Raw genomic sequence first — 24923 nt, forward strand, 5'->3', positions numbered from 1 at the left:
AACATTGGGCAGATCCCCCCTGCTGCGAGAATAAATACCCTGCCTTTGTCAAGGAGCCCATGTAAGAAACAATAGGTTATGTCAGTGAAGCACAAAACCACAAATGTTAATCGGATCGTTCCTCCAAATGAATAGGAGTAGCAGCCAGAATGTAAACATTTTAATTTTGGAAGGGAAGGGCTGCCAGCGGCTTCGTTAATTTTCTATGTAATTTTTCATTCACTTTGAAAAGCTGCTCACTAACAAACACTGCCATCATCGTGCACAATAACGTTTTCAGCACTGCAAATATGTAGGCTTCCTGTCGTTCCAGGCTAGGCAGTGGCAAAGGCCTGGGAGTATCAGAAAAAATAAAATCTGACTTAATATCACTCAGGAGAGGTCAAAACCTTATACCGTCCCACTGCCAAAGTATGTGATCACGTTAGTTCTTGGTAGAGGAAATGGAAAATACTTTCCAACTGGAACTGACACCAGGAAGTAGCTTTTAAAAATGTTATACGTTGGGATAATTACCCTTCGAAATAAATCTGTATTTCATTTTGATGCATGATCAAAATGGCTTTATGTATTTTAACAAATTTATGTGTGTACAACCGAAACAAAAACAATGGGCACTTATCCCTGTACTGCTTCTGCATTTGCTCTACAAATAAGGGATTTCAGTGCACAGTTGAGCAATGTATGTTTTTAAGTGTCCATACAGCAAACTACAGTGTGATGTCCAGCAGCCCGCTGTTTTCATACGGTTATAACTACTGTTGATCAACACATCATAAGAATACCTCTTGGCTTTCAGCTGTGCCACATGACTGGTCAGATCCTGGTGTCTTCACTCTTGTGGGGTTTCCCTTTACTCATAGAGGAATGACAGCACGCAGGCTCTTTCAGCTTCTCCTGAACCCCTAAAGTCTGCAGAGATCCTGCACCAGTGGTAGTTCAGGGTTCTGTAGCTCTGCAAATACTAAACATGGAAAACAATTTTCTCACAGAACTGGCTAGTTCTTCACTAAGGCTGCTATTCTGGCCTTTATACACACTCCCCATCTTGTACTTGAAATAAGAGGTCTTTATCTAAGCCCCCTCCCAGTTATCAAACAGTCTTTCACTACAGCTTTATTAGAACCTGCACTTAGTTTCTGGTGACCCTAACAAGAGTATCCCCATCAGAGAAAATTTGACTTAAGCCTTTAGCCTCACTTGTGATATTACATAATTTTATGGTTTTCTGTGTTTGGCCAGAAACAATGTTAAAAATCAAGTTACTTCATTCATTTGAGGTGAAGAGTTACAAAATGAGCAGAATTTGTTAGAGTTTGCTATGAAGAAGTAAGAAAATGCCTCTTTGAAGTGATTTGAGCCCAAGCAGTTCAGCGGTGGAGAAGACCAAAGCCATTTCTGGCCACGCTGTATATCCCACTGCAAACTCTCTCTGAAGTTATCCACTGGGTTTTTTTCTTGCCTAAATGTCGTAGGCCAAGTTAACTTCTGCTGTTTTGTTTACATATCCTATTTTAGTCCCCTTTAGGGATAGGACAAAGTATGTTGTTGAGCTGGCTGAACCAGCATCTAAACCCCATGTGTACGTAGCACTTTATGACATGTGCCAATTATTTCTTGAAGCCAAACATTGGGCGATTAGGAATTCCCCATGGGCCCTCTGGAGAGAAGGTGGCGGTGGTGACTGTGGACGACTGTGACACAGCAGTGGCCGTGCGCTTCGGGAGCCTCATTGGAAATTACACCTGCGCTGCCCAGGGGACTCAGACCGGCTCCAAGAAGTAAGGATTCTCTCTACTGCCTGTTCCACTCATTCTCTTCTTCCAGGGGAGGGTCAACAGTATGTGATTAACCACTAAGCAAATAGGGTTGGAAAAGCAGTTATGATTTAACAAGAAAAAGTAACAAGGTTTAGTTTGGCAATGGAATTTGTTGGAGGCTACTGCAATTGGCAATAAACTGGGTGGAATGCAGAGAGTTTTGTGTAGATACACACATGCACCCAAATTACTTGTAAAATGCACAAAACTCAAAAAAACTGGAGTTCAATGTGGCCAGCCCATAAAAAGCATCTACTCAGTATGAAAATGTAGAGAGAAGGGCAAATAAAGTGTTAGACTTCATTAATGAAAGTGATTGCTGAAGAGTTTAGTATGTCTGTCATTTAAGTATATAAGTTAAAAGTTCTGTCTCTAAAGGAGATAGAAATAAATGAGATACTGAAAAGGCCATTGAAAATCATTAGGTACGAGAAAAGATTTCCTGTGCGGAAAGACCAAAAAAGATTAGTACTTTTGAATTTAAAGAGGAAATGGACAGCAAGCAATGTAGTGGGAATATAAAGTAATGAGTGATAGCAGAAAGACCATTGAGGTACACATGCTGCTCTAAAATCCCAAGAGGAGGGGGCACCATAAAAATCAGGGCTAATTCAAACTGACCAGGTGATACACTTTTCACACAGTGTGGAATCATTCAGCAGAACCTTCATCCACTGAATGTTATTAAGACTGAGATGTTCAGAGGATTTTAAAAGTCATCACTGTATGATAATTAAGTCATTGTATCAAAACTTACAGCATCTCAACCCTTGTGCCAAGGAGCGTGACTGGAGTCAGGAGGAAATGTCCTGCGGCTGCACATTTTTCCATAATTTTCATTTTCTCCTTCATACTGGCCACTGTTACAGAGGTCATAGGGTTCTGTGTGTGATGACAGCTCCCAAGTTAAAAGTTAGTGATGTTTCTGGAAGATCCTTCAATTACAAGCTCTGAAAGTGCTGATGTAGCAGAGGGAAGATCATGGCAACAGAGGCAGACTAAACAGCTCAACTGTGCTTATAGAAGCAGTAAGATAAAGAACAAAACAAAACAAACTCTGTACAATGAATTATGAACATTTCTTTGTTTTTTCAGATCTTTGGACCTCACCGGTCCTCTTCTCCTTGGTGGTGTCCCAAACTTGCCAGAAGATTTCCCGGTGCACAACAGACAGTTTGTTGGCTGCATGAGGAACCTCTCTATCGACAGCAAGCCAATTGACATGGCTAGTTTCATCGCCAATAATGGCACTCTGCCAGGTATGCATGACTGCTGCCTCAAAAGTCAACACAAGGAAGCTCTCTCTGGTAGCTGTGGGTCTAACAGGGCTTAGGATGTCAAGGAAGCAATATTGGACAAAGCCCAGAAAGGGGCCAGAGGGGTGTGAGATAGTGCTGTCTCACTGTTAGCAGCAGCACTGGACAAAGCCCAGAAAGGGGCCAGAGGGGTGTGAGACAGTGCTGTCCCACTGTTAGCGGCACTGAGTGTGAAGTGTTTGCCCCAGGCCATGTGGAAGGAGCTCTGGGTGCTGCTGGGCATTGGGCTGCCACCACCACAGCTCCATCCAGACCTGGCTTGTTTGAGCAAGGTGCAGTCTGTGCCTGTGTCAGGGACTCACACAATAGCCCATGGTACAGCACACACTTAGAGGATTAAGCTGCAAAAGAGGGCCAGTCTTGTTTAGACTTTCTGCATTGTTAAGAGCTTCAGCCAGGAATTTACTCCTAAATGAACTTCCCATTTTTTGTTTGGATTTTTTTAACTAGCTTTTAAATGTCACTTTGCCCTGAAAGCCAGTGGGATTAGTTCATGAAAAATATGTTTTTAAAGACTATTTCATAAGTTATGTTTGTTCTGTACATCAAATTCTGCAGTTCTCCAAATCTGAAACCTGCTTTATGAAGCAGCCCGTTGGAAGTTTTGATTTGGTTTCCAGTCCTTGGATCCCTGGTTAGTGGGATCCCAGGATTAGTTCTGGTGTACAACATGTTCTCATCATCATAAAACTGGTTCTTACATGCAAGAATGACAAGTTCCCTCCACTCTGCTGAAAGTCTGTGTAAGAGCTAAATTGCAGTTCTTAGGTATGTTGCATTGATCTTGGATTAGGAAGGGAATTGTAGCATATGTTTCAAATAGCTATTTTGTTTTAGAGACCTTTTTTAACAGTCATGTCTCTAATATTAGTTAAGCACAAGTTTTATCTTAGGGAAATACACATCAGAAGGCCATAAAATGTTTTCTTTAGGATGGATATTTTTGTTCCTCATTTGTAAACATGTTTAAAATAATGATGTATAGTAGTGTAATTCCATTGCCCATTGCCTTTCCCTGGTTAGCGTCTCAGTTAGATGATGGTAAGTTGTGAACAGTGGTGCTGAGTCACAGCACCAGTTGATCTGCCTGTCTCCAGCAGTGTATGCCAGGGATAGGGTATAAAACCAGGACAAGTATGCAGTGGTATTTCCTGCAAATTTTCTCTTAGTTCCCAGAGATTCATAGCTCAGTGACTGCATTTAATAGCCTCTGATAGATTTGTCTTTATGAATTTGGCACTTGCTCAGCTCATGTAAAGTTTTGCCATTCATATTTTGTTTCACTGACTTTGAGGATATTAAAAAAACCCAAACCAAACCTATAATGGTCATGTCTTCCTTTTACATAAAAACTCAGATAGAATCATTCAAGGCCTTTTTCTCGATAAAGCCATGTAAAATAGCTGTTTTCCTGAATTTCAGGCTGTGCAGCACAGAGGAACTATTGTGAAACCAACTGGTGTCAGAATGGAGGCACATGCATCAACAAGTGGAACACGTACATCTGCGAGTGCCCCGTGCGCTACGGAGGGAAAAACTGCGAGCAAGGTGGGATGTGAAGACCTCTTCATGTGTAGTCATGTGTGAACATTTCATTAGCCATCATTAACATCTCATAGCACATATGTCAAACTGTGATGCTTAAAGGATAGGAAACGAGGAAACAGAAAATTGCCATTAAGACTAGAAGTCACCCTTCATCTGTTTGAAATGATTCTAGAGATCACCTATGATAGCTGTCATAAGTAACAGCAGCTTTCACTGATTTACTTACATAAGCACAGTAGTTACCCAGAACTTGGCAGTATTTAGTAATTTCTTCATAGTAAAAATGCCTGATCCTAAGCCCCTTTAAATCAGTGGAAAGAATCCCGCTGACTTTACTGGGCTTTGACTCAAACCAGGGATGAATGTGCAGTTTTAATCACCACTTTCTTGGCAAGAAGGCACTCTGCTGAGTACGAGCACTTTCAGTTTTATAGGGTTTTTCTTTGACTGAACATGATATGTGTATATGTGTAAAACCCCATTTATAAAGGATGAGGAAGGAGCAGCAGGTGTGTTTTATAGGGCATGAAGAACCTGCAGTTCATTTCTTCCCAAGGAAGCAAGGAATTGTCTGAGGGGTCCCATGGGATCAGTGGGCAGCAGGCTGCCTGCTGTAAGGTGGCATCTCCACATCTAGCAGAGGGTTGCTCATTCAGAGTTTTCCTGGAGGCTTCCAGGAAACAAAACCTGCTTAAACAGGTGGCTTTCCTAGAAACAGAAGCCAGATTCCAGCCTCTGATGCAGATGTGGTAGGTCTTAATTTTCGTGATAGCCCAGAATAGTTTGCTGTGTGATCAAGGATTTTGTTCTTATGATGTATCTACCCCAAACCAGACATTCTTGATTAGTCTTAGCAGGGTGTGGATTGTGGTATAGCAGGTCTCCAAGGTGAGACGCACACACTGCAGTAATTTGCAAACCACTTTAGCACGATATGCCTCAGCCTGGGCCAGATCTAGGTGATGGCAGCTGCTCTTTTCTGAGAAGCAGCAGCTTAGGAGGAGAGGACAGCTTGGAAATTAAGTTCTGCAGGGTGAGTGACAGGCGAAAGGAATCACAGAATGGAATGGTTTGGGTTGAAGGGACCTTACACATCTAGTTCCAACCCCCCAGACAGGGACTCCTGGTCTGCATTGTTGAGGATGGGGTGTTTTACCTTCACCACCCTCCTAGGGCCTGCTGACTCACTTTGTGGCAGCTCCTGTCTCCCCCTATAGAAAGGAGATGAAATTAGGGAAAAATTAGTTTCGCTTTTGTAATTTTATTCTTTTAAAAACTAAATTACTGCAGTGTTGTGAAGAAGATCTGGCAGCTGTGCCCAGCGTGCTCTTGGGTGGCTAATGTCACTGCGCTAGCCTTGGGCTGAACACCACAGGTTTACATTAAAACATAAGCTGTCACATGTCCTACACCCAAACTGCAGGTGACACGCCAGTGTTGGCAGTGTGTTTCCCCAGGCCTCCTGTCTGTCTGATGGCCTTTTAAATGTAAGAGTTTCTCAAAAGTGTATGTAAATACACAGGCAGCACTTCAAAGTGACAAACCCTGAGTAAACGGTAGGTTTGCATCACTGCATCGCCTATGGCAGGTAGATGCTGTGCTTGGAATCACGTGTGCTCACCTCTGTGGTGACAGAGGTGGTCAGGTCTCATTTGGGTACACTGGATGTAGCCACCAGCCCCTCCAAGCAGACCCCTGGTCCCAGGCATGGGAAAGGGCCAGGGAGAGGAGCAAGGTCAGAGGGGGCTGATGGATGTGGATGTCTCTTTTACTTGCAGGAAGGTGCACCCTGGCCCCAGGGAAGGGAGAGGAGTTAGGAGGAGGTGTGGGAAGGGAACGGTATTTGCAAGCACAGAAAGTCACCACCGGTGAGAAAGGAAGAAGGTGGCTAATTGCCGTGCCAGTCCAGTTCTCCCAGGAGCTGAGCTGAAGCACTTGCAAACAGCATTCCCAACCTCCAGCAGGTGGGAAGCCCGCAAGATTTGCATCCTGGCTCTGCTCCCCACAGGCAGGAAGACTTAAAAATCTCAGCAGTTGTCTAGAAAACCACTAGCAAAGAGGTTGGAAGTTGAGGTCATTTTAAAGGTCAGCAGGGTAGTGGAGGAAGGAGAGGGCTGACTTTTGCATGTGTATACCCAGAGGAGGAAACGATTCTGCTCAGCACTGATGTCCTGGTTACCTTTACACTGATGTGCAGCACAGGCTGATGAATCATGCCATGGACCAGATAGGCAGAGCTGGAGCATTGGATTCAGGTTTTAAGCAAGCTAGGAATAGCTGTGTCTGCTGGCAAAGCAGTTTAAATTGCTGTCTGAGTTTCAAGAGCACGCTGAGCTTCAGTTGTTCCACCATCTGCCCATGCTAGCATTCATGGAGGACTGAGCATGACTTCAAGGGGGAAATCACAGCCTGGAGGAGGAGAAAGAAGGCTTGTCCTTCATGGTGCCTGCACTTAACCCAGTGTGGTTGGGTAACACCTTAAAGAAGGACCAGTCAATTTACATCTCTGGCTTGGCCAGTGATAGTCCACTAGTAACTAACACCTTGTTTCTCACAAACAGCCCTGCACTCCCCACACTACACCCTTTCCCTTTACACAGACCAGCAAGGCAGATATATCAGAATTCGAGGTTTGGGCTTTTTGCCACCAAAAGATGCAACTTCACATCAACCTCACTCCATCTTCTGCTGTGATGTCTCTACCATTTTCTAAGGACTTGCCACCTTAGACTAACACACATGCGTTTGTGTATACAAGTATATGTATATGGTCTCTTCTACTACAAGAAGATCCAGAAGAGTCGGCAGATATGGTAATGTGGAACAGAAGGCAAAGGAGATTTAAGCCCTGTCATCTCACTGACTATCCACATGGGCTCAGCACATATTGAGATACAAGGCCAGGTGCTAATCTTTGGTGGTTGAACCCAGTTGCTAAAGCCTGCTCCCACTTGCAAAAACCTTACATGAACCTCACCAGCACGCCTATGATTGACGACATCAGGCAAGGGCTGATGGCAGATGGTAGATCCTGCTACAAGGTGCCACACATAGTGGAGATACTATATGAGGTGCTGCAAATAGCACAGAGCTCCCACAGCTTAATTTGTGCTCCTGAGCAGTGGCATCAACTAATCCATGGTACCGTAGCTCCTGTTACCTGAAGTAGCTACTTTAAAAGCCCAAAGGGTGGGTGTTCCCTTGTTTTCCATCGGCAAAGTGCTTTCCATTGAAGGCTGTCATCAGTGTCTACCTGTAGGAGTTGTGTTCGTGCAAGGCTAGAGAAGAGGGCAGGCAACTCTTCAGCTGCCACCTTGAGATATTTAAGGCAGATAACCTAGGCAATTCCACACAAACTTTCTCCCTGTCAACAGGCTGCATAGCTGAGACAGCTAAATAATCTGACCTTAGAGTATTTCTAATTAATTAATACTTCCTGTTGCCTCCCAGCTTTTTCTTCTGTGTTTAATCTGTTAATTAGAAGCAGGTAATCAAGGATATGTTGAAAACATCTGCAGCAACTGTTGCCCTCATACTTCCTCTCTGTCCACCCACTCATCAGCAGAACTATCAGTAGAGATCCTGAGCTTACCTTTCTAGGAACATTCCTCACCTGTGTAATGCCACAGCAGTGTGGGGGTGCTGTCTGTTGAATGCAGGCACTGAGGCAAGGTGCCTGCTCCACAACAAGGGTAGGTTGTGAATTCACAGTGTTATCAGTTGCTTCATAGTGACTCTCCTAGACTGGCTCTCGCTCCATAGTGAATTAAAAATAGCTCAGTGGACAAGGGACTAGCAACCTTGAGCCGTCAGCACCACATAGCGTCATTTCTTCTTTAAGTCTTTGTCCTGATGGATATAAACTGTTTCTCTCTTGCCTCTGTATTTACAGCAATGCCTTCTCCTCAGCGTTTCAGTGGTGAAAGCATTATCATTTGGAGTGACCTTGACATTACCATCTCGGTGCCGTGGTACATTGGGCTGATGTTCAGAACCCGGAAAGTCAATGGCATGTTAATGCAAGCCAATGCTGGGGCTGCATCCAAGATCAACATTCAGGTAACAATGTGGCTGCCTTTGGTTAGAGAAGAATTAAGAAATTCTCCACCATCAGTGGGTATGGCCACATGAACTACCCAGCTTCGTCCACCCTGCTAAATGCACATCAGTAAATACAAATGATTTCTTCAGCCTTTTACAGAGAACGTAAGATCAGTGTAAAATTCAGATGCATTGGTTTAAGATTATTTTTTTAAACAGAGGTAGTAGCATGCATTAATACAGATGCAAACAAACGTGTCTCTTGATTATTTTGGGGGTTCTTTGCCAGTAAGGCGAGTTAGAGTCTGAATGTCCAACAAGTGTTCCCTTCTCTACTGTTTGGGCTTTTTTCTTTTTTGGGTTGTCTTAGGAAATGTTATTATCTTGCCCTCTGCTCTCTTCAGCATCAAATACAAATATGTAGAAAAAAAAATAGGCACATTTGGGTTTTTTTTATTCAACAGATACTGAACAACTATGTGCAGTTTGAAGTGTACAGTGGCCTGAGCCAGGTTGCTAGTTTGAAGATGAGCCAGTCACGAGTCAGTGATGGGGAATGGCATCATTTATTAATAGAGCTGAAGAGTGCTAAAGATGGTAAAGACATCAAGTACCTTGCTGTCATGTCCTTGGATTACGGGATGTATCAGGTAAGGCAGCAAAGTTGCCACTAAGCACTACAGAAATGCGTTCAGGAGAAAGCAGGATAAAGGATTGTGGGACTGAATTGTCTAATAAAATCATATTAACTTACTAAGCCTAATAATATGTTCTGAACAAGTCTGTAAAAAGCCACATTCAGATGTCTAGCTCCTCACTGCTTTGATATTTCTTCTTGAATATACTGTCAGCTACTGCTTGACTCCATCACTAGGAAGTAGGTTGTCTGTGTCATAGAGGATGATAGTGCTTCTTCTTATTGATTATCCTTTTCCTCAACAGAGCACTGTGCAGATTGGAAATCAACTACCTGGACTTAAAATGAAAAGTATCATTGTGGGAGGTGTCTCTGGAGACCAAGTCTCTGTTCAGCAGGGATTCTATGGTTGTATGCAGGTATGAAATGAAACATGTAGCAACAAACTTTGAACATTTAAGAAAATAGCCATGTGAAAATGGGGGATTTTCTTTTTTATCCATCCATGAACATTTCTGTTTCCTCCATCAAAATATCAAAGAATCAAAATATTAAAGTCCACCCACAGTCCCAGGTACAAATCTTACGCAGGGGAGCAGCATCTAAGAAAAAATCTAGGTTTGGCTCAGCAGGTGATGTTTCTTTAAAATGTACCCTCATGGATTAATGAAAGTAGTGAAACACATGCTACTATATTCTGAGTGAAGAGTAACTTTAGAACAATTGTCTTTTGTCACCAGGGTGTAAGAATGGGAGAGACATCTACAAATATAGCTACACTCAACATGAAACAGGCTATCAAGATCAACGTGAAGGAGGGCTGTGAAGTGGATAACCCCTGTGATTCCAACCCATGTCCCCAGCACAGCTACTGCAGTGACGACTGGGACAGCTACTCCTGCGTCTGTGACCCAGGTAACCCAGTGACCATCCCAGGCACTCAGCCAGGAGCTGGATCACATCTCCATGCACTCATCAGAAGAAGAGCAGTAGCAGCAGCAGCATGCTTGCAGAGTGCTCATCTTCTGGTTCTTCTTCTAATCAGTATTATCTTTCTCAGTCTTACAGTAGCACCCTTGAAACTGCAGTCATGGACTAAGGATCATTTATTCTAGGCAGCGTATCAACCAAACAGAAAGATGGTCTCTGGTTCAAAGGGCTCTTTCCATGTACCTCCCCTTTCTATCTCTTTCCTTTTTCTTTTTTTCTTTCCAAGCCTTTTCTGCTGTTGAGTCTCAGTCTCACACCCTGCATCCTAATCAAGATACTTTGAATGTTTTCTCTGTTTTAGTGCATGTAGCCAGCACATGCTGTCAGCACCCAGCAGTCACCTCACATGCACACAGGGAGAGAACACAAAACTATTTGTAACACATGCCCTGAATATAAAACTGAAAACCAAAGGCACAAGGGTGCCTCAAGCATGTTAACAGACTGTGGAAAAGAACAGCCCACTATCTTTTTTTGCTGAGAGGGAAAAGAGTACCTTCCTTCTGACAGTATCTCAGGGGAAATCTGCTGGTTATTGAAGATGTGTTATTAGTGTATAAGTTTAAAATAGATGGTCTTTTGGAGACATGCAAATCATAAATTACAATGGTTGCTGTAATTTTATGACCTTGTCTCCCCAGGGTACTTTGGAAGAGACTGTGTTGATGTATGTAACTTGAACCCATGTGAGCATGTCTCCACGTGCGTGCACAAACCCAGCTCATCCCATGGCTACACCTGTGAATGTGGACAAAGCTACTACGGACAGTATTGCGAGAGCAAGTAAGAATTGGTTTTGTTCTTGGTTTCTTCATCCTTCCAGGTATGTCTTCTAAGACAGCAGCAGTCCTCCTGTTTCCTTTTCTGCTTCAGTTAGCTTTCCTGTTACAATTTGAATATTCATAGTGGATGATATTTGCAGGCTTTCTGCCCTTTAGCACTCCTGAGCTCTCTCCCCAGATACCAGGCAGACTTCCATATATTCAGGGTCTGAATTTCTTCATCAGCAGCTCAAAGGCTCAACCAGTTGTATTGAGTTACACAGCACAGCGTCTGACTTGTACCTTGTGGTGGACTTGGCCTGAATTTGCTCTGTGTCTCTCCTTCAGCTCCCCCAACACATACACAGAGTGATGCATCCAGTTAGGTGGCCTGTGGCCAGATAAAAGAGCTTTGCAGTTTGGGTCCAGTCCCTGGGCTGACAAAAAGCTGTCTCTTCTGGACAGTCTGGGAGAACTATGTCCTGTTGCTGTGTGGGAGAAACGTGCAGATTCCCTCATCACCAGCTTCAGATAAGCATTCAGCAACCACCCTTATCCCAGAGGCGGTGCTTTGATTTACTGTAATATGGGCCATTCATGATGTGCAAATGAAGTGCATTTGTCTGTCCATTTAGGAATAGCCCATGTGATGTTTACTTCCCTTTGAAAACCTGCAAGCTTCTTCCTCTGCCTTTTGTTGTGTGAGCTGGCAAATGTTGGCTGTGCTGTTGCCCAATTCATCTTTCATTCCTCTGGATTAGCAACATAGAGACATTGTCCCTTGTCATTATCTGCTAACATCATGTCAAGTGCAGCATTGTGGTTTTTCATATTATAAAGCATAGAAGTACAAACCTAGCTATTACTGTAAACAAAATTCAGCTGTGGTCTTTGAAACAGATGGCAAACAGCTTTTCATTCCTAAAACGAGCAGTGGGGAGGGAGTTCCTTACATTCACTAGTGCATTACGCTGATCACAGACTCAACATCAGCAGTGTGACTTTCAGGCTATTGCTTGACAAAGACTTCCAGCTAGCAGAGACCCTGGTTGCTGCTCCAGCCCCTTCCCAGAGCTCTCCTTACCAGCATTGGTGTTGGGGCATCTGTAGGACAAACCTTATCAGAAGCTCACCCAGAAGAAACAGAACCAGCAAAAACGAGGGTTATCCTTCATAGAAGTGGCTTTCAGGTTGCTGCGCAACTTCTGGCGAGCTGTGCTTCTCCACTCTTAGTCTGAATCACAATCTTTACTCATAATCTGCATCAAAGCTGCCACCCGTCTCTCTTCTATGTCTTCAACCACTTGTCCTCCCCAGTGGCAGTCCAGGGCTTTTCAGACCCTGTGATGAGCTGGCTGAGAAAGCCAGGTTGCCAGAAAGTAGTGACTTGTCTTTATAGGGTAAACTTGCAGCCAGCTTTGGTCCTGAGCTGGTTTTCCCACAGGCTGGGTAAGTACTGCTGCCCATGGCAGTGGTGGGACAGGAGCCCATGGGGATGAGGGGTGCAATATAAAATGTTAGGGAGCTGCATCCTGAGGCTGTTTGTAGCAGTAGGTAAAACGGGGCATGGGCTCAGCACCACATGCAGCTGCCCAAGCTGCTAAAGTGCCAGCACAAGCCAACAGGGGCTGTCCAGCATCCAGCCTGCCCCAGCCAGCGCTTTCCCCAGCAGAGCACTGGGGCTGGTGGGAGCAGGACCATTTCCACTAGTCAGTGTGGGCCCCATTGCCCTCTCTCAGAGGAAAGAGCACTTTCTTTGCTCATACAGATGTATACTCCTTATCAAGAGGAGTTGGTCTTGAAAACACTCAGAGGCGCATTCCCTCTAGGGGTTTTTAGCACTGATACTGTTTGTTTCCATTTATTATAGTGTATATATCTTTATATATGTATTGATCGTTGGCTGCTGCGGTGAGACACATTGCACTCTATAAACTGATTTGGCTCAAAGCCCTTTTTTCCCGTCTTTTAAGAGGAAGTTTGAAAGAACTTGCTTTCAATTTGACTTCTTTTTATAGGATTGACCTGCCTTGTCCCAGAGGCTGGTGGGGAAACCCCATCTGTGGCCCATGTAATTGTGAGACCAGTAAAGGGTTTGATTCTGATTGCAATAAGACCAATGGAGAATGTCGCTGCAAGGTAAACAAAAGAAACCAGTCTTAAGTCAAAATTTCTTTAGCTTAAAAATACCACTAATAGTTACAAGAGAGTATCTGAGACAAAGTACACACAGTTGTGCTTTGTATCATACATATATGTGCACAGTGTAGTTAATCTTTACCTAAAACATTTTGCTGGCACCACCCTTCACAAAATCGTACTGTGCAGCTCTTACCTTATTTGCGTTTGGAAAGCAAAACTGCGAGGATGAAAGCCTGGTGCTGATCTCTCTGAAGTGCAGCCTGGTTTATCGAGGGAGATCAGACCAGAGTGCAGAGGAGTGCTGGTGGTGTTTTATGTATCACAAGTGAGTAATAGCCATGAAACAGCTCAGGCCGGCTGGGTGAAGCTCTGCCCTCTGCAATGTCCAGCAAAAGGCATAGCAGCTGGAAGAGATAAACGAGAAGCTAAATCATTTCCTCAGCGCCAGCTCTGTCAATTTTAAGAGGAATTTGCTGTGGACAGGCAGGGACAGAGGGAGTCACTTCCCTCCCAAAGGTTTTACAAAGGACTTCTCACAATAGGTTTTACAACAGGCTTGAATGACATCAGAGGAGCCAGTCCAGTGCAGACTGGCAACAGTGAATCTGGCCCCTCTGAAATGCCAGCAGGACACACAGCAACTGTTGCATTAAATCGAGTCAGTGGGGTGCCAGCACCACACTCTTGTGTAATTGCGTAACGCCTCAGATCAAAAGCATTTACAGATGTGATTGGAATACGGGGTCATTGATTCTTTCCATCCCTGTGCATGAAACGCAAGTAGACAGTGCAAAAAGTTTCTGTACTGGCTTGCTCATATCATACAAGAGCAGAATTGCAAAGCACAGAAAACTAGTCCTCCAAGAATACATTTGCTGGGCACTGGCAGCAAGTACATGAGGACTAACATGGGCCTTTCACCCAGTCTGCAAGTGGTGGTCCAAACACCAGGTCTCTGCTGTGCAGGGCAGCCCAGCCATCCCCCCATGCTGAGCTCTGCCTCTGCATTGTCTGAGCAAACACGGCACACTTCCCACAGCTGATACATTTGCTGTTAATATTAATAACATTATTATCCCACTCTTGGTAAAATTAGCCCTTTTTATGATGCACATGCTGCTAGAGCAGGACTTCAGAAATACAAGCAGTTTGGAATATAAGTCAAATACATTGTGTCTATCATTTTGGTTCTTCTAGGCAAATTACTACAAGCCACAAAGCAGTGACACCTGCTACCCCTGCGACTGCTTCCCATCTGGATCCTACACACGTGCCTGTGACATGGAGACAGGACAGTGTCCTTGTAAACCCGGTGTCATCGGGCGGCAGTGCAACCGCTGTGACAACCCTTTTGCTGAAGTTACCACGAAGGGCTGTGAAGGTACCTCCTGTGCAGCCAGCACCGCTGATCAGTGGGGCTGTAGTTAACTGTAGGATCAGAGCTGCTAGCAGTGGGCAGGGGAAGGGTGCACTGTGGTGGGAATGCAGCTTCACCCAGAGGTGCATGTGAGCCCAGTGGAGTGTTTCCAGCAGGGACAATGGGAGCTGCAGCAACCTAAACATGTACCCCTCTGCTAAGTCTGTGCCAATATGACTCATGGGGGCTGGGGAAAAAGAATAAAGCTCGTATTTCTTTAATTTTCATCAAACTGGAATAAGGCAAGCTTATCCCGATTTTATTTGAAACATGAGCTCATTGCCAGTGCAACATTGTATTGCTGTGCTGCAGCTGAAGAGGCGGGAGAGAGCCTTCACACCTACTGTCCGCAAAGGCTGTGTCCTGCACCTGGTGCCCTCTGCCTTTCTTTCCTGTCTGGCCCATCCTGCCTTTCCTCTTGGCCACCCACCCACCCTCCTCCTGTGATCAGCACAAAGCTTCTGCAGCAGCCATCTCACCACACTGTGTGGGTGAAAAGAAGGAGAAACGTTTTCCCACAATAAAGGAGCAGGCAGAGATAGGCAGAGCCAAAATCCAGAACCCCGTAATCATCCTGGGCTCTCCTCTGCCTGTACCTGTCTGCCCACGCTGCTGGATAAGGAGCCACTGACAGGTTGCAGCTTGGAAGGCACTGCAGAGGACAGGTATCCTGACAGGGCTTGGGAATTACAGGAAGGTCCTTTAGGCAGGTTGAAATATCTCTCTTGTTGTGATTTTTATCTTGTCAGCAAAATTGCATCATTTCTTTTTCTGCTTTCAGTAATTTATAATGGTTGTCCCAAAGCGTTTGAGGCTGGTATTTGGTGGCCACAGACTAAGTTTGGCCAGCCAGCTGCTGTGCCATGTCCTAAAGGATCAGTGGGTAAGTGCTCTGGGTAAAACATTAACCACTTTATCTACATATCTGTTTGAGGGGAAAAGAGTGAAAAGATGTCTACATAGGGAATGGTATTAATTCATTGGGTCTGGAGATTACAGCGTTGCTCATGCATATTGCAAGCAGACAAGTTTAGCTAGCTGAAACTAAAGAACTGTTAAAATACATTTGAAAATAGTAGCAGTAAATAAATACAAAAGTGCAGCAGATACACACATGTAAAGAACAGAAAATCTGTATTTTCAAAAAAAAAAGTTAATTTTCTGTTTGTCAAGCAATCCTTACACATAACTTTTAGCTTCCGTTGATTTGTACATGTTCTTTGGTGATACAGCTCCTCTGGGCAAGGATAAAATGAGGAGAATCCTTTATGCAATGATTGCTTTACTAGCATTGCAGCCTAATAAAGTTTAGAGTTACAGCAGAACTTGCATTTTTCCACGCAACATCTTTTCTCTTAACCCATAAGTCAGGCAGCTGAAAAACATCTTTCATAAAGCACGTGAGCTGTCTTGTTTTGTACAGCAAGGAAATGACAACCTGTTTTGTGTGCTCCTGAAAACATTTATCACATTTTGAATTTGGGATCATCTTTTCTGAAGGTTGTTCTGTGGGAAGTGAAACCTCTGTCACAGATTTGAGCTTGCTAAATCTCTGCTGCAAGTGCTCCTCAGGCTCAATGAGTTATAGGTGATTATGTGACTTCTCGAAATATTATTGAAGGGAAGTCAATGTGTGGTCAACCAAGTTCCTGTTCTGAGGATTTTAGGAGATAAGAGTTGATCACTACTTTCTGTAAGTAAAGATTATTTACATTATTAAACAGTATAAAGTTGAATTAAAATAAGTTTTTTGCATTGTTCTTGTGGTTGACCCCAGTGTCTCTTCTAGTAAATAGGCAAGCAGGCAAAGGTACTTGGAGAAACTGCTCATTTTAAATGAATTTTACAGAACACTCAAAAAAAGTTATAATAATGAATATTTAGACAAAGAACCTGAGACTTCATTGTAGTCACCTAATCATGGAAGAGAAATAATATAATTAGGTATTATTCAATTAATTATAATTCTTCTTTACATATTAGTATTTAAATGGCTTAGACACAATCTAAATTATGAGTGAGATAATTTGCAATTCCCTGTGAAGGCTCTGCAGCCAAGAGTCACATTTTAAAGTGATTTGACAAATAGTATTAAATAATAGGCTAAATTAAACAGTAAGCTGCTCACAGACCATTCACAACTGGCAAAAGGCAATTATACATGTTGGCTGAAGTGGTTACGGCATGCAGCATGCAGATGTCCTAGCATGTTTTGACTTGAAGACAGCATTTGTCCGGGAGGTCTTCCTATATGGGCTATTGCACAGAAATCTGAGCAGGGATATGTATTCAGAAGTACTGAGGAAGTGCACAGTCTTGCACAGATTTATCATAAATACATTGCTGAACACATTTGAGAATGTTAAGGCAGCAAGACTGACAGCGGTTGTGCAGACCTTGAAGCTTGCCATAACCTTTCTGTAAAGCCTGAGGAAAACAGTTCATGAAGATTCAGACAGGAATCCCCAGTTTGGAAAGTGATATATGTGCATAGCTCTAAGAAACTTGAAAATGTGGCAAATCTGAAAGATCAGGATATCTGAAATCTATGAAGATTTACTCAGCACAATTCAGAACATTATTTATCATTAATGCACTGTTTCTTCTAGGAAATGCAGTTCGCCATTGTAACATTGAGAAGGGCTGGCTGCCTCCTGAGCTTTTCAACTGTACCACCAGCACTTTTGTGGATCTAAAAATCATGGTAAGCTGTGTTTTCTCAGTTCTGACTTTATTTTGTAAATGTTCATCAATGCAGACTCCAGTTTGATATCCCTGCGCTCCATCTATTGACCGAATCCTTGAACCTCATCATTTCCCGTCAGGATCTTTGTGCTTTTCTGGCGCTCAGTTACACTTTCCATTGAGTTGTCCTGTCAACCCTTTCTCTAGACAAACACCATTTTCATCAGACAACTCCTTTGTGCCAAAAATCACTAAATGATGATTGTCTTTGTAACTAGATTGAAAAAAAGAACCCCAACCCATCATTGTCTTTTTTCTTCCTTCTTGTCTCTGATTCAGAATGAGAAGTTACACCACAATGAGACCAAATTGGACGGAGGCAAAACCATACGTATTGTGAGAGTGCTACAGAATGCCACCAAACACACTCACAGCTTGTATGGCAACGATGTGAGGACAGCTTACCAGATGATGATTCGGGTCCTCCGGTTTGAGAGCCAGCAGCAAGGCTTTGACTTGGCAGCCACAAGAGACGTGGAATTCAATGAGGTAAGAAATACTGTATACTGTGCTAAGCCTTTATGTTTCCCCTTTAAAGTTTTATGGCAATGGATAATTAAATTTGTCTTTGACCAGGGTGTAGCAAATATCATGTAATTGCTTAATCTGTTTCACAAATGAGTCAGGCTTCTCAGTTTAGAATGGAAAGTTGGTTATCGCAGTAACAGCCAAAAGCAAAATTCCCCAAATGAAAATAATCAGGTTGATGCATTATTCCTGGATAAAATAGCTTTGTATACCATGTTCAGGTCTGTTGGAAAGCCTGCCTAATGTGATCATTTTTATTTAAATGTGCAGTGAGCTAACTCTGAGCCACTTACTGACTCTGAAGGTTTCTTAGAATTCAGTGTGGAAACAATTGAGTGATGTTTATTAAAGACTTGGTACATTGAAAGACATGCTTACCATATTGATATTTTAAGTGATTCAGGCACATACCAGAGGGCTTCTGCTAGTTAGAGCATTCAAAATGACCCAGTTATTACCAAAGACCTGGCCAGGTCTAGAGAACAAGCTGTAGAAGCTGTAGAACCTTCCCTGTGTGGGGGAAGCACATAGTTGCGGTGGAAAAATGTGAGATGTAGAAGATGTTGAGAGTTTTCTGTGGTCTGAAAATGTGAAATTGGATGATTCATATCAGGCTCGTATTGCTCTCTTCATTGCCATGTGTACTGCAGGGTACTGCTGTCCATGCTTGCCAAATACTATTTCCAAGATCCCAAACATGGCACAGCACAGCACAGAGTCCAAGCTAGAACATCCTTCTGGACATGTGCCAGCAGAGCCAGGACCTTAAGGTTGCTGGAACGACCCTCCATGGGCCAAGAATGTGCTTTGTGCTGGGTAGAAATGATCTGGCTCCCTTTGAAAGCATGCTGCACCCTGCTCAGAGTACTCCAGGAGGACCAGCCAGGTCAGGCAGGCTTCAGGATGAACTTGAAGACCTTGTGCAAAGCCAAACTGCACAAAGAGAGGACATCCCAGGGGAGGTGGGAGCAGGAGGAAATGTAGCTAAGACAATCCTTCAGGCTGTACAGTCAACAGAGTGGAGAACTTCTGAAGCATTTAATGTTTTAGGAGCACCAGGGTTTAAGAGATACAGTTTTTTCTTTCCTATGGAGACACTCTGCTGAGAAACTTGACCTGTGGGCTGCGGGGTGAATGAATTCCCCCATTTACATCTTGAGAAGGACCTTCCTTTTTACTATGTTTTGTTAAGTAAAAATAAGAACAATAAGCAAATAAAAATGGTCTGGAAATGTCTGCTTTAATTTGTTATTCTCTGTGCTTAGCACTGAAACTCCTACAGGCGCTGTTTTCAAGAACTCCCTAAATATTTTTAGGATAGGTCAGGAATTTGAAAACTAATCAGTAAAGCTCATGAGAAAAAGGAGGGAACATCCCAGGCTGAGGGAGCATGAGGGGAGAAGGATTTATTATTTTTTTAATAGTCTCAAGGAGAAGTCTGAAAAATAGATAATAAAAAGCATATAAATAACATTCACAAACACTGCGGAAGCCTGGTACCAAGTACAGCATGTGTCTCTTGCATTCCCGGGGAGCCATGTCCTGCTTCTCCTCCTAGATAAAGGCAGTCGTACTGGCAACCTCTTTCACCTCAGATTCATGCTTGCAACCTCAGACAGTACCTAGAGAATATAGTATCTTCCCTGTCTGCTTCTAAATGATGCCTAAGTATTTGCCTTGGCTGTTTTAGAACTTGAGCAGATTAATTCCTACCATCATTTATGCTAATCTTACCTTAGTTAGGAATTAGGTTTTGACATATCAGTGTAGTTCATATGTTCACCAAGATTAAAAACTTCTCAGCACCTTTCCCATTTAAGCCATTTAACACTCTCTTTTGGGGTCTTCTGTCATTTAGCCTCAGGGTCCCTTTGCATATTCTTTCAGGAAAAGGCAGAAGAGGCAGGTCCTCAGCTACAACTTTTTAACACCACTTGTAAGCAGAATAAAGGGGAATTTTCAACTCTGTATATACAAGTTAATATTCGTTCTTGTCATTCTTCACCATGTAAGTTGTTTCGGTTATACAGGAATCAACAAAACTAACAAATAGAGTAATCAAAACAAAAGAGAAAGCTATATTGCTATTTATGGCTTTCTTTTGATTTTTATCATATGACTTTTTTTCTCTGGGGGAGTTCTTCAGTGTACATACCAAGCACTCTGCTTTCCTTGTCTCTCTCAGAGACAAAGAAAACATGGTTAGGTTTTCCTTCTGTATTTTCTTGCTAGGTTTCCTGTCATAAAGGGGAAAGAAATTAGGCAGTTCCCTTACAGCCTCCAATTTTGACTTATCTTGCTCATAAAAAGTTTGGAGGGATTTGCTTTATGTAACAACAAAAAACCTCAGGGTGAGTAACTGGTGTGCATAGTTTCATATGGCTGCAGTCGAACATGCATGCATTAAAGTATTTCATTATACACTCACCGGAGGCCATAATGCCAATCATTTTCCATATTCCTCACTTGAAAGCCAGCGCTGTTTGCTGCATAGTTTAGGCTTGTGCTTTGTTTCTCAGAATATTATCAAAGTGGGCAGTGCTCTACTGGACCCCAGCAACAAGGAGCACTGGGAACAAATTCAGCGAACGGAGGGTGGCACCGCTCACCTACTCAGGCACTATGAGGAATACTTCAACAACGTGGCCCAGAACATGAAGAAAACCTACATGAGACCTTTTGTCATTGTTACCCCTAATATCAGTGAGTATCTGTGTTGAAAACTGCCGTTTTGCATTAGAGCTTTAAAAATGTACTGGGAAGAGGTGCTGGCTGTTTGTTTTAGTGGTGTCCACTCAGTGCATTCATTTCAAGTCAATTGAGCCTTGATCCGTATCTCTCAGTTGCCATGGGGGCCTCCTGGCAGATGCCTGATCTCTTTTCACTCTGGGCAGTGACACTGCTCCCTTGTGGCAATTCTTTGCAGCCAAAGTAGTGTACAGGTGATGGGAAGGACAAAGTTCGTAAGGAAAGGTAATGCCTTTTGAGACGACCTGGTATAGTTGAACACAGTAAATCATGGTTTTGAAAGAATCACACCACCACCACCTGAAGAATTACTGCAGTACACCCAAAACCAAAAAGAACCCTACTATTGATCTGATTTTCACATGCCTTCCTAGGCTGGAACCTATCCCAAAAATCAAATTCTATGCCTTGCAAAACCCATCATCAGAGCAAGATCCTTGGGGTCCAAAATATCCAGAATGGTTCTAAATTGGGAAAGAGACATCAGATGTACCAGGACACCTTTCCCACCTATCACGGTCAGTGCTCCCCCAATAACCAAAATAGCAGCTTCTGTGCTTGCAGGGCTGTGATGTACTTCACAGATGTCCCCGTGGTACACATTCAAATGCAGCAGAGCAATCGTAGCCTGGTCTGCCTCTTTCCCCATTTTCTCCCTGCCCTCTCTATTTAATTTTCTCTACAAGTACCAACACGCTGAGCTGAACAAGTGGTGGTGATAGTCCTGCTCTGAGCGGGAGGTCAGACCTTCAGAGGTCCCTCCTAAGCAACATAGCTATATAGTTATATAGTTTTTCCCTAAGAGGTTGTCTAAATTACTATCAGCCTGAACTTGTATTTAGCTTTTCAAGCTACCGCTTTTATTTCAGGTCTAAAGTAGGGCTTATGTGCCCAAAACCTTGTCTTATTTTCCTAACTACACCCATTAATACAAGAAGTGAATTTAGGTTTGCCTACTACTTGTCCTGAGAGTGCTTCCTGTGCACAGTCACAAGGGCATAAAAAGCAAAAGCATGAGACAATCACGCTACAAACTTTATAATGTCCTACATCAACTCCAGGGGCATTGGATAATGGTTGAACTAAGCCAAACTGAAACAGTTTGGTTTCTGTTTATAAACCAATCCTGCAGGATTTCCTTTTGATTCAGGACTATCAAGACAGATATATTTTTATCTATTTTCACACTCAGAAGAAGGCATGCTCAGCATTTTAACCAACCTGAGCTGAGATGAAAACAAAAACCAGGATTTCTTACAGGTTATGAATCATTTTTTTCACCAGCTTTTCCTGGGTAAAAAGGTGTTATCCTGGGAGGGGTGAGGTTTCTCTGACCTGAAAGGGGTCTGTTTTCTTTTGAACAGTTTTTCCAGGGAACATGGTGTTAATAGAGTTTCCTAATGGCTCATCTGGGAGTTACTTAGAGACATGGGAATTTGCAGATCTTAACTTGGATATTTCTTCATATAGAAACTTGCAGCAGATCACAGCTTTCGGTGTAGGGTTACCCTCAGGACTTCCAGCTTTTCACTTTTATTAGAACATGTAAATTGGCACTCAATGACTTCTCTTAAATGGGAAAGTTCAAGCCAACTCAGCTGCTTTTAAATATTTTGGCAGTTAGACAACAGGCAGAGCTGATGAGGTGAGCTAGAGGGGAACTGCTAGCATGGAGAAAGGAGAACTGGAGGACTTAAGTAGTCCCAGGTAAAATGCAGGTTATTATCTTTGCTTGGCTGACTGTGCAGTTTAACAGATGTAGAAGTATATTTCTGAAGCAGCAGATTTAGCTTTCTCTAAAAGAAGCAAGTCTGAAATTGGAGCACAAAGCACACAGAGAAGCTCTGTGGCCAGAGAAAGGCCTTTGTGAAACCACAGCTGCTGCTGGAAAACACCAACAAATTGATCTACATCAAGATGGGTATTAGGGAAAATTTCTTCACCACATGGGTTGTCAAGCACAGGAAAAGGCTGCCCAGGGAAGTGGTGGAGTCACCATTCCTGGAGGTATTTAAAATACACGTAGATGTGGCACTTAAGAACATGGTTTGGTGGTGGACTTGGCAGTGTTAGCTTAACAGTTAGATTCAATGATCTTAAAGTCTTTTCCAACCTAAACGTTTCTGTGGTTCTATGATTGTATATTTCTAATGTTTGCAATAGTGTTTTCCTATAGGAGATACTGTCTTGTGAATTCCTTTTGACTTCAAAATAAATGTATAATTTTATAAATGTAATATAATGTTGGCACATAAGCTTTTAGTTGTCATTTAAGGTATTAATTGAGAAAAATTGCACTTTGTATTTTGGGGTTTAAATTTCTTCTCTGCATTGTGCAGGCATTTTACATTTCAATCACGCTTCATTGTGTCGCAATATCCTATTTGAAAGCATTGAAGTTAGTTAGTTTTATGGGAAACACTTTTCTTTCCCCAGTTATTGCTGTTGACATCTTTGACAAGTCTAATTTCACGGGAGCTAGAATACCACGGTTTCATGAGATTAAAGAAGATTATCCAAGAGATCTGGAGTCATCTGTTGTCTTCCCTGATACTTTGTTCAGACCTTCAGACAGGAAAGGTAAAACCCTTTTGCTGCTGTTCGGAGGGCAATTCTGACTAGCTCCTAAGGATCATGGTTGATCCTCCCAAAGCTAGAGTGGTACTTGGGTGAGAGCAGGGTGACCATCTGCGCAAGCGGACACTATTTGGGGATGGAGCAGCTGTACATACTTTGGTGGCATTTTGCCTGCCGGCAGCAGTGGGAATATGGGGGGGGGGGGGGGGGGGGGGGGCTGTGTAACTGGCTGTACCTGTCTGTCAGGTCTCCCTCACAGCCCCTCACACAGCCCTGTCAAAGTAGGAGAAATGCTCTGCCTCTGTTCCCACCAGGATAGGATGGGCACGCCCCCCCCCCACCCAAGCCTGCAGCCCCACAGCTGCCTTCCCCTGGTCCCTGCAGAGATGGAGGGAAGCAGTGCGAAAGATGCAGAACCCAAATCTGGGAGCAGAGATTCACTGTCAGAACTATACAACAGAGTCTTGAACTGTGCAGGAAGATGGATGAGAAGGGGGAATACATGGGGAAGTGCCTGCTTCCCAGTGTCTTTGAAGTACCCTGACATTGCTGAGAGAAACCACAAGTTACCTTGGGCAAGGGAAGAGAGTAACTCAAAGTGCAATAACTATACATGTGTCATGGCAAAATATCCTCCAAATGAGGAAATAGTAACACTTGTAATAATAACACATAATAATTAATAAGCTGATACAACTTTATGGTTTTTTCCTTAGAAAAAGGGTGTCTGATTGTATGACTTGTATCTTTCCTATCAAGAAAAGGGGAATATGGATTTTAAGAGATCCTGCCAAAACTGAGAGCTCATTATATAGCAGAATTAGCAAAGAGAAATCCCATGGGACCAATTGTGTATTCATAACACTAGTTTTGCCATATATAAGGTACATGCAATCTAATAGCATCTGTTGTGTTTCAATATTCTCCTTAAATCAAGCACAGAGTATTTATATACTTACAGATCTTCTAGCTTAGTACTTGTTTTCTAGCTAGACTAAATGATTATTCAGGGTTCAATGGTTATTTGATATCAGCTATATAACTATGAAGTGTGCCAAAATGTTATTAAAAATAGCAAATATAGCATTAGAAGCATCCTCAGTTGTGTAAGCCTGGAGCTGTAGCAACAGTAACAGCTCTGAATCTTCGCAAAGCAAAATTATCAGTTTAAGTGGTAGCTCCAAGGCAGTGTTGAAAGAATTTAATATTTGTGTTATTTCCATAGCAGTGCCTACAATGAAGCCTTCAAATCAAAAATTATCCTCTAAGGGGAACAATGATGCACTAAGCCCTGAGAGTGCTTTTGCAAAGAGAAAGAAGCGACACCCAGTTGACTCAACACATCGTACTGTTGCCATGGTCATAATATACCGATCCCTAGGACACCTCCTGCCTGAAAACTATGATCCTGACCGAAGGAGCTTGAGGTAAACTTGAAACCCATGTGTGAATTGTGCAGATCTCCTCTTCCACTTGCTCTGAGTGCACAGGGGAGACAGAGCTGCTTTTATGCAGACCACATGTCATCTGTGCCGTAGTTGTCATTGCAGTATGGTCTCTTGTCCTCCTCTGGCACACTGTGTGAGAATAACTGTGTCAGTAGTGCCAGCAGCTTTTGGAAACACAGCTGTGTGGAAGGCTGATGGTGCATCT

The 24923-nt window shown here is 43.1% G+C and overlaps 1 protein-coding gene across 1 annotated transcript in view; it reads left to right on the forward strand.

Annotated features, from left to right (window-relative positions):
- The window catches only part of CELSR1 (cadherin EGF LAG seven-pass G-type receptor 1), a 163928-nt gene that overhangs the window by 114209 nt on the left and 24796 nt on the right, over positions 1-24923 (forward strand). The window contains exons 6-21 of the mRNA XM_034062830.1: positions 1624-1781; positions 2916-3079; positions 4559-4684; positions 8577-8743; positions 9190-9375; positions 9668-9781; positions 10103-10277; positions 10994-11135; positions 13132-13252; positions 14453-14636; positions 15454-15555; positions 17282-17376; positions 17697-17906; positions 20465-20648; positions 23130-23273; positions 24496-24697. Of these exons, the coding sequence (XP_033918721.1) occupies positions 1624-1781; positions 2916-3079; positions 4559-4684; positions 8577-8743; positions 9190-9375; positions 9668-9781; positions 10103-10277; positions 10994-11135; positions 13132-13252; positions 14453-14636; positions 15454-15555; positions 17282-17376; positions 17697-17906; positions 20465-20648; positions 23130-23273; positions 24496-24697 (2474 nt within the window). The remainder of the gene's footprint in view (positions 1-1623; positions 1782-2915; positions 3080-4558; positions 4685-8576; positions 8744-9189; positions 9376-9667; positions 9782-10102; positions 10278-10993; positions 11136-13131; positions 13253-14452; positions 14637-15453; positions 15556-17281; positions 17377-17696; positions 17907-20464; positions 20649-23129; positions 23274-24495; positions 24698-24923) is intronic.

Source organism: Melopsittacus undulatus, chromosome 5 (genome assembly GCF_012275295.1).
Source record: "Melopsittacus undulatus isolate bMelUnd1 chromosome 5, bMelUnd1.mat.Z, whole genome shotgun sequence".
In the NCBI taxonomy this organism is placed as follows: Eukaryota; Metazoa; Chordata; class Aves; order Psittaciformes; family Psittaculidae; genus Melopsittacus; species Melopsittacus undulatus.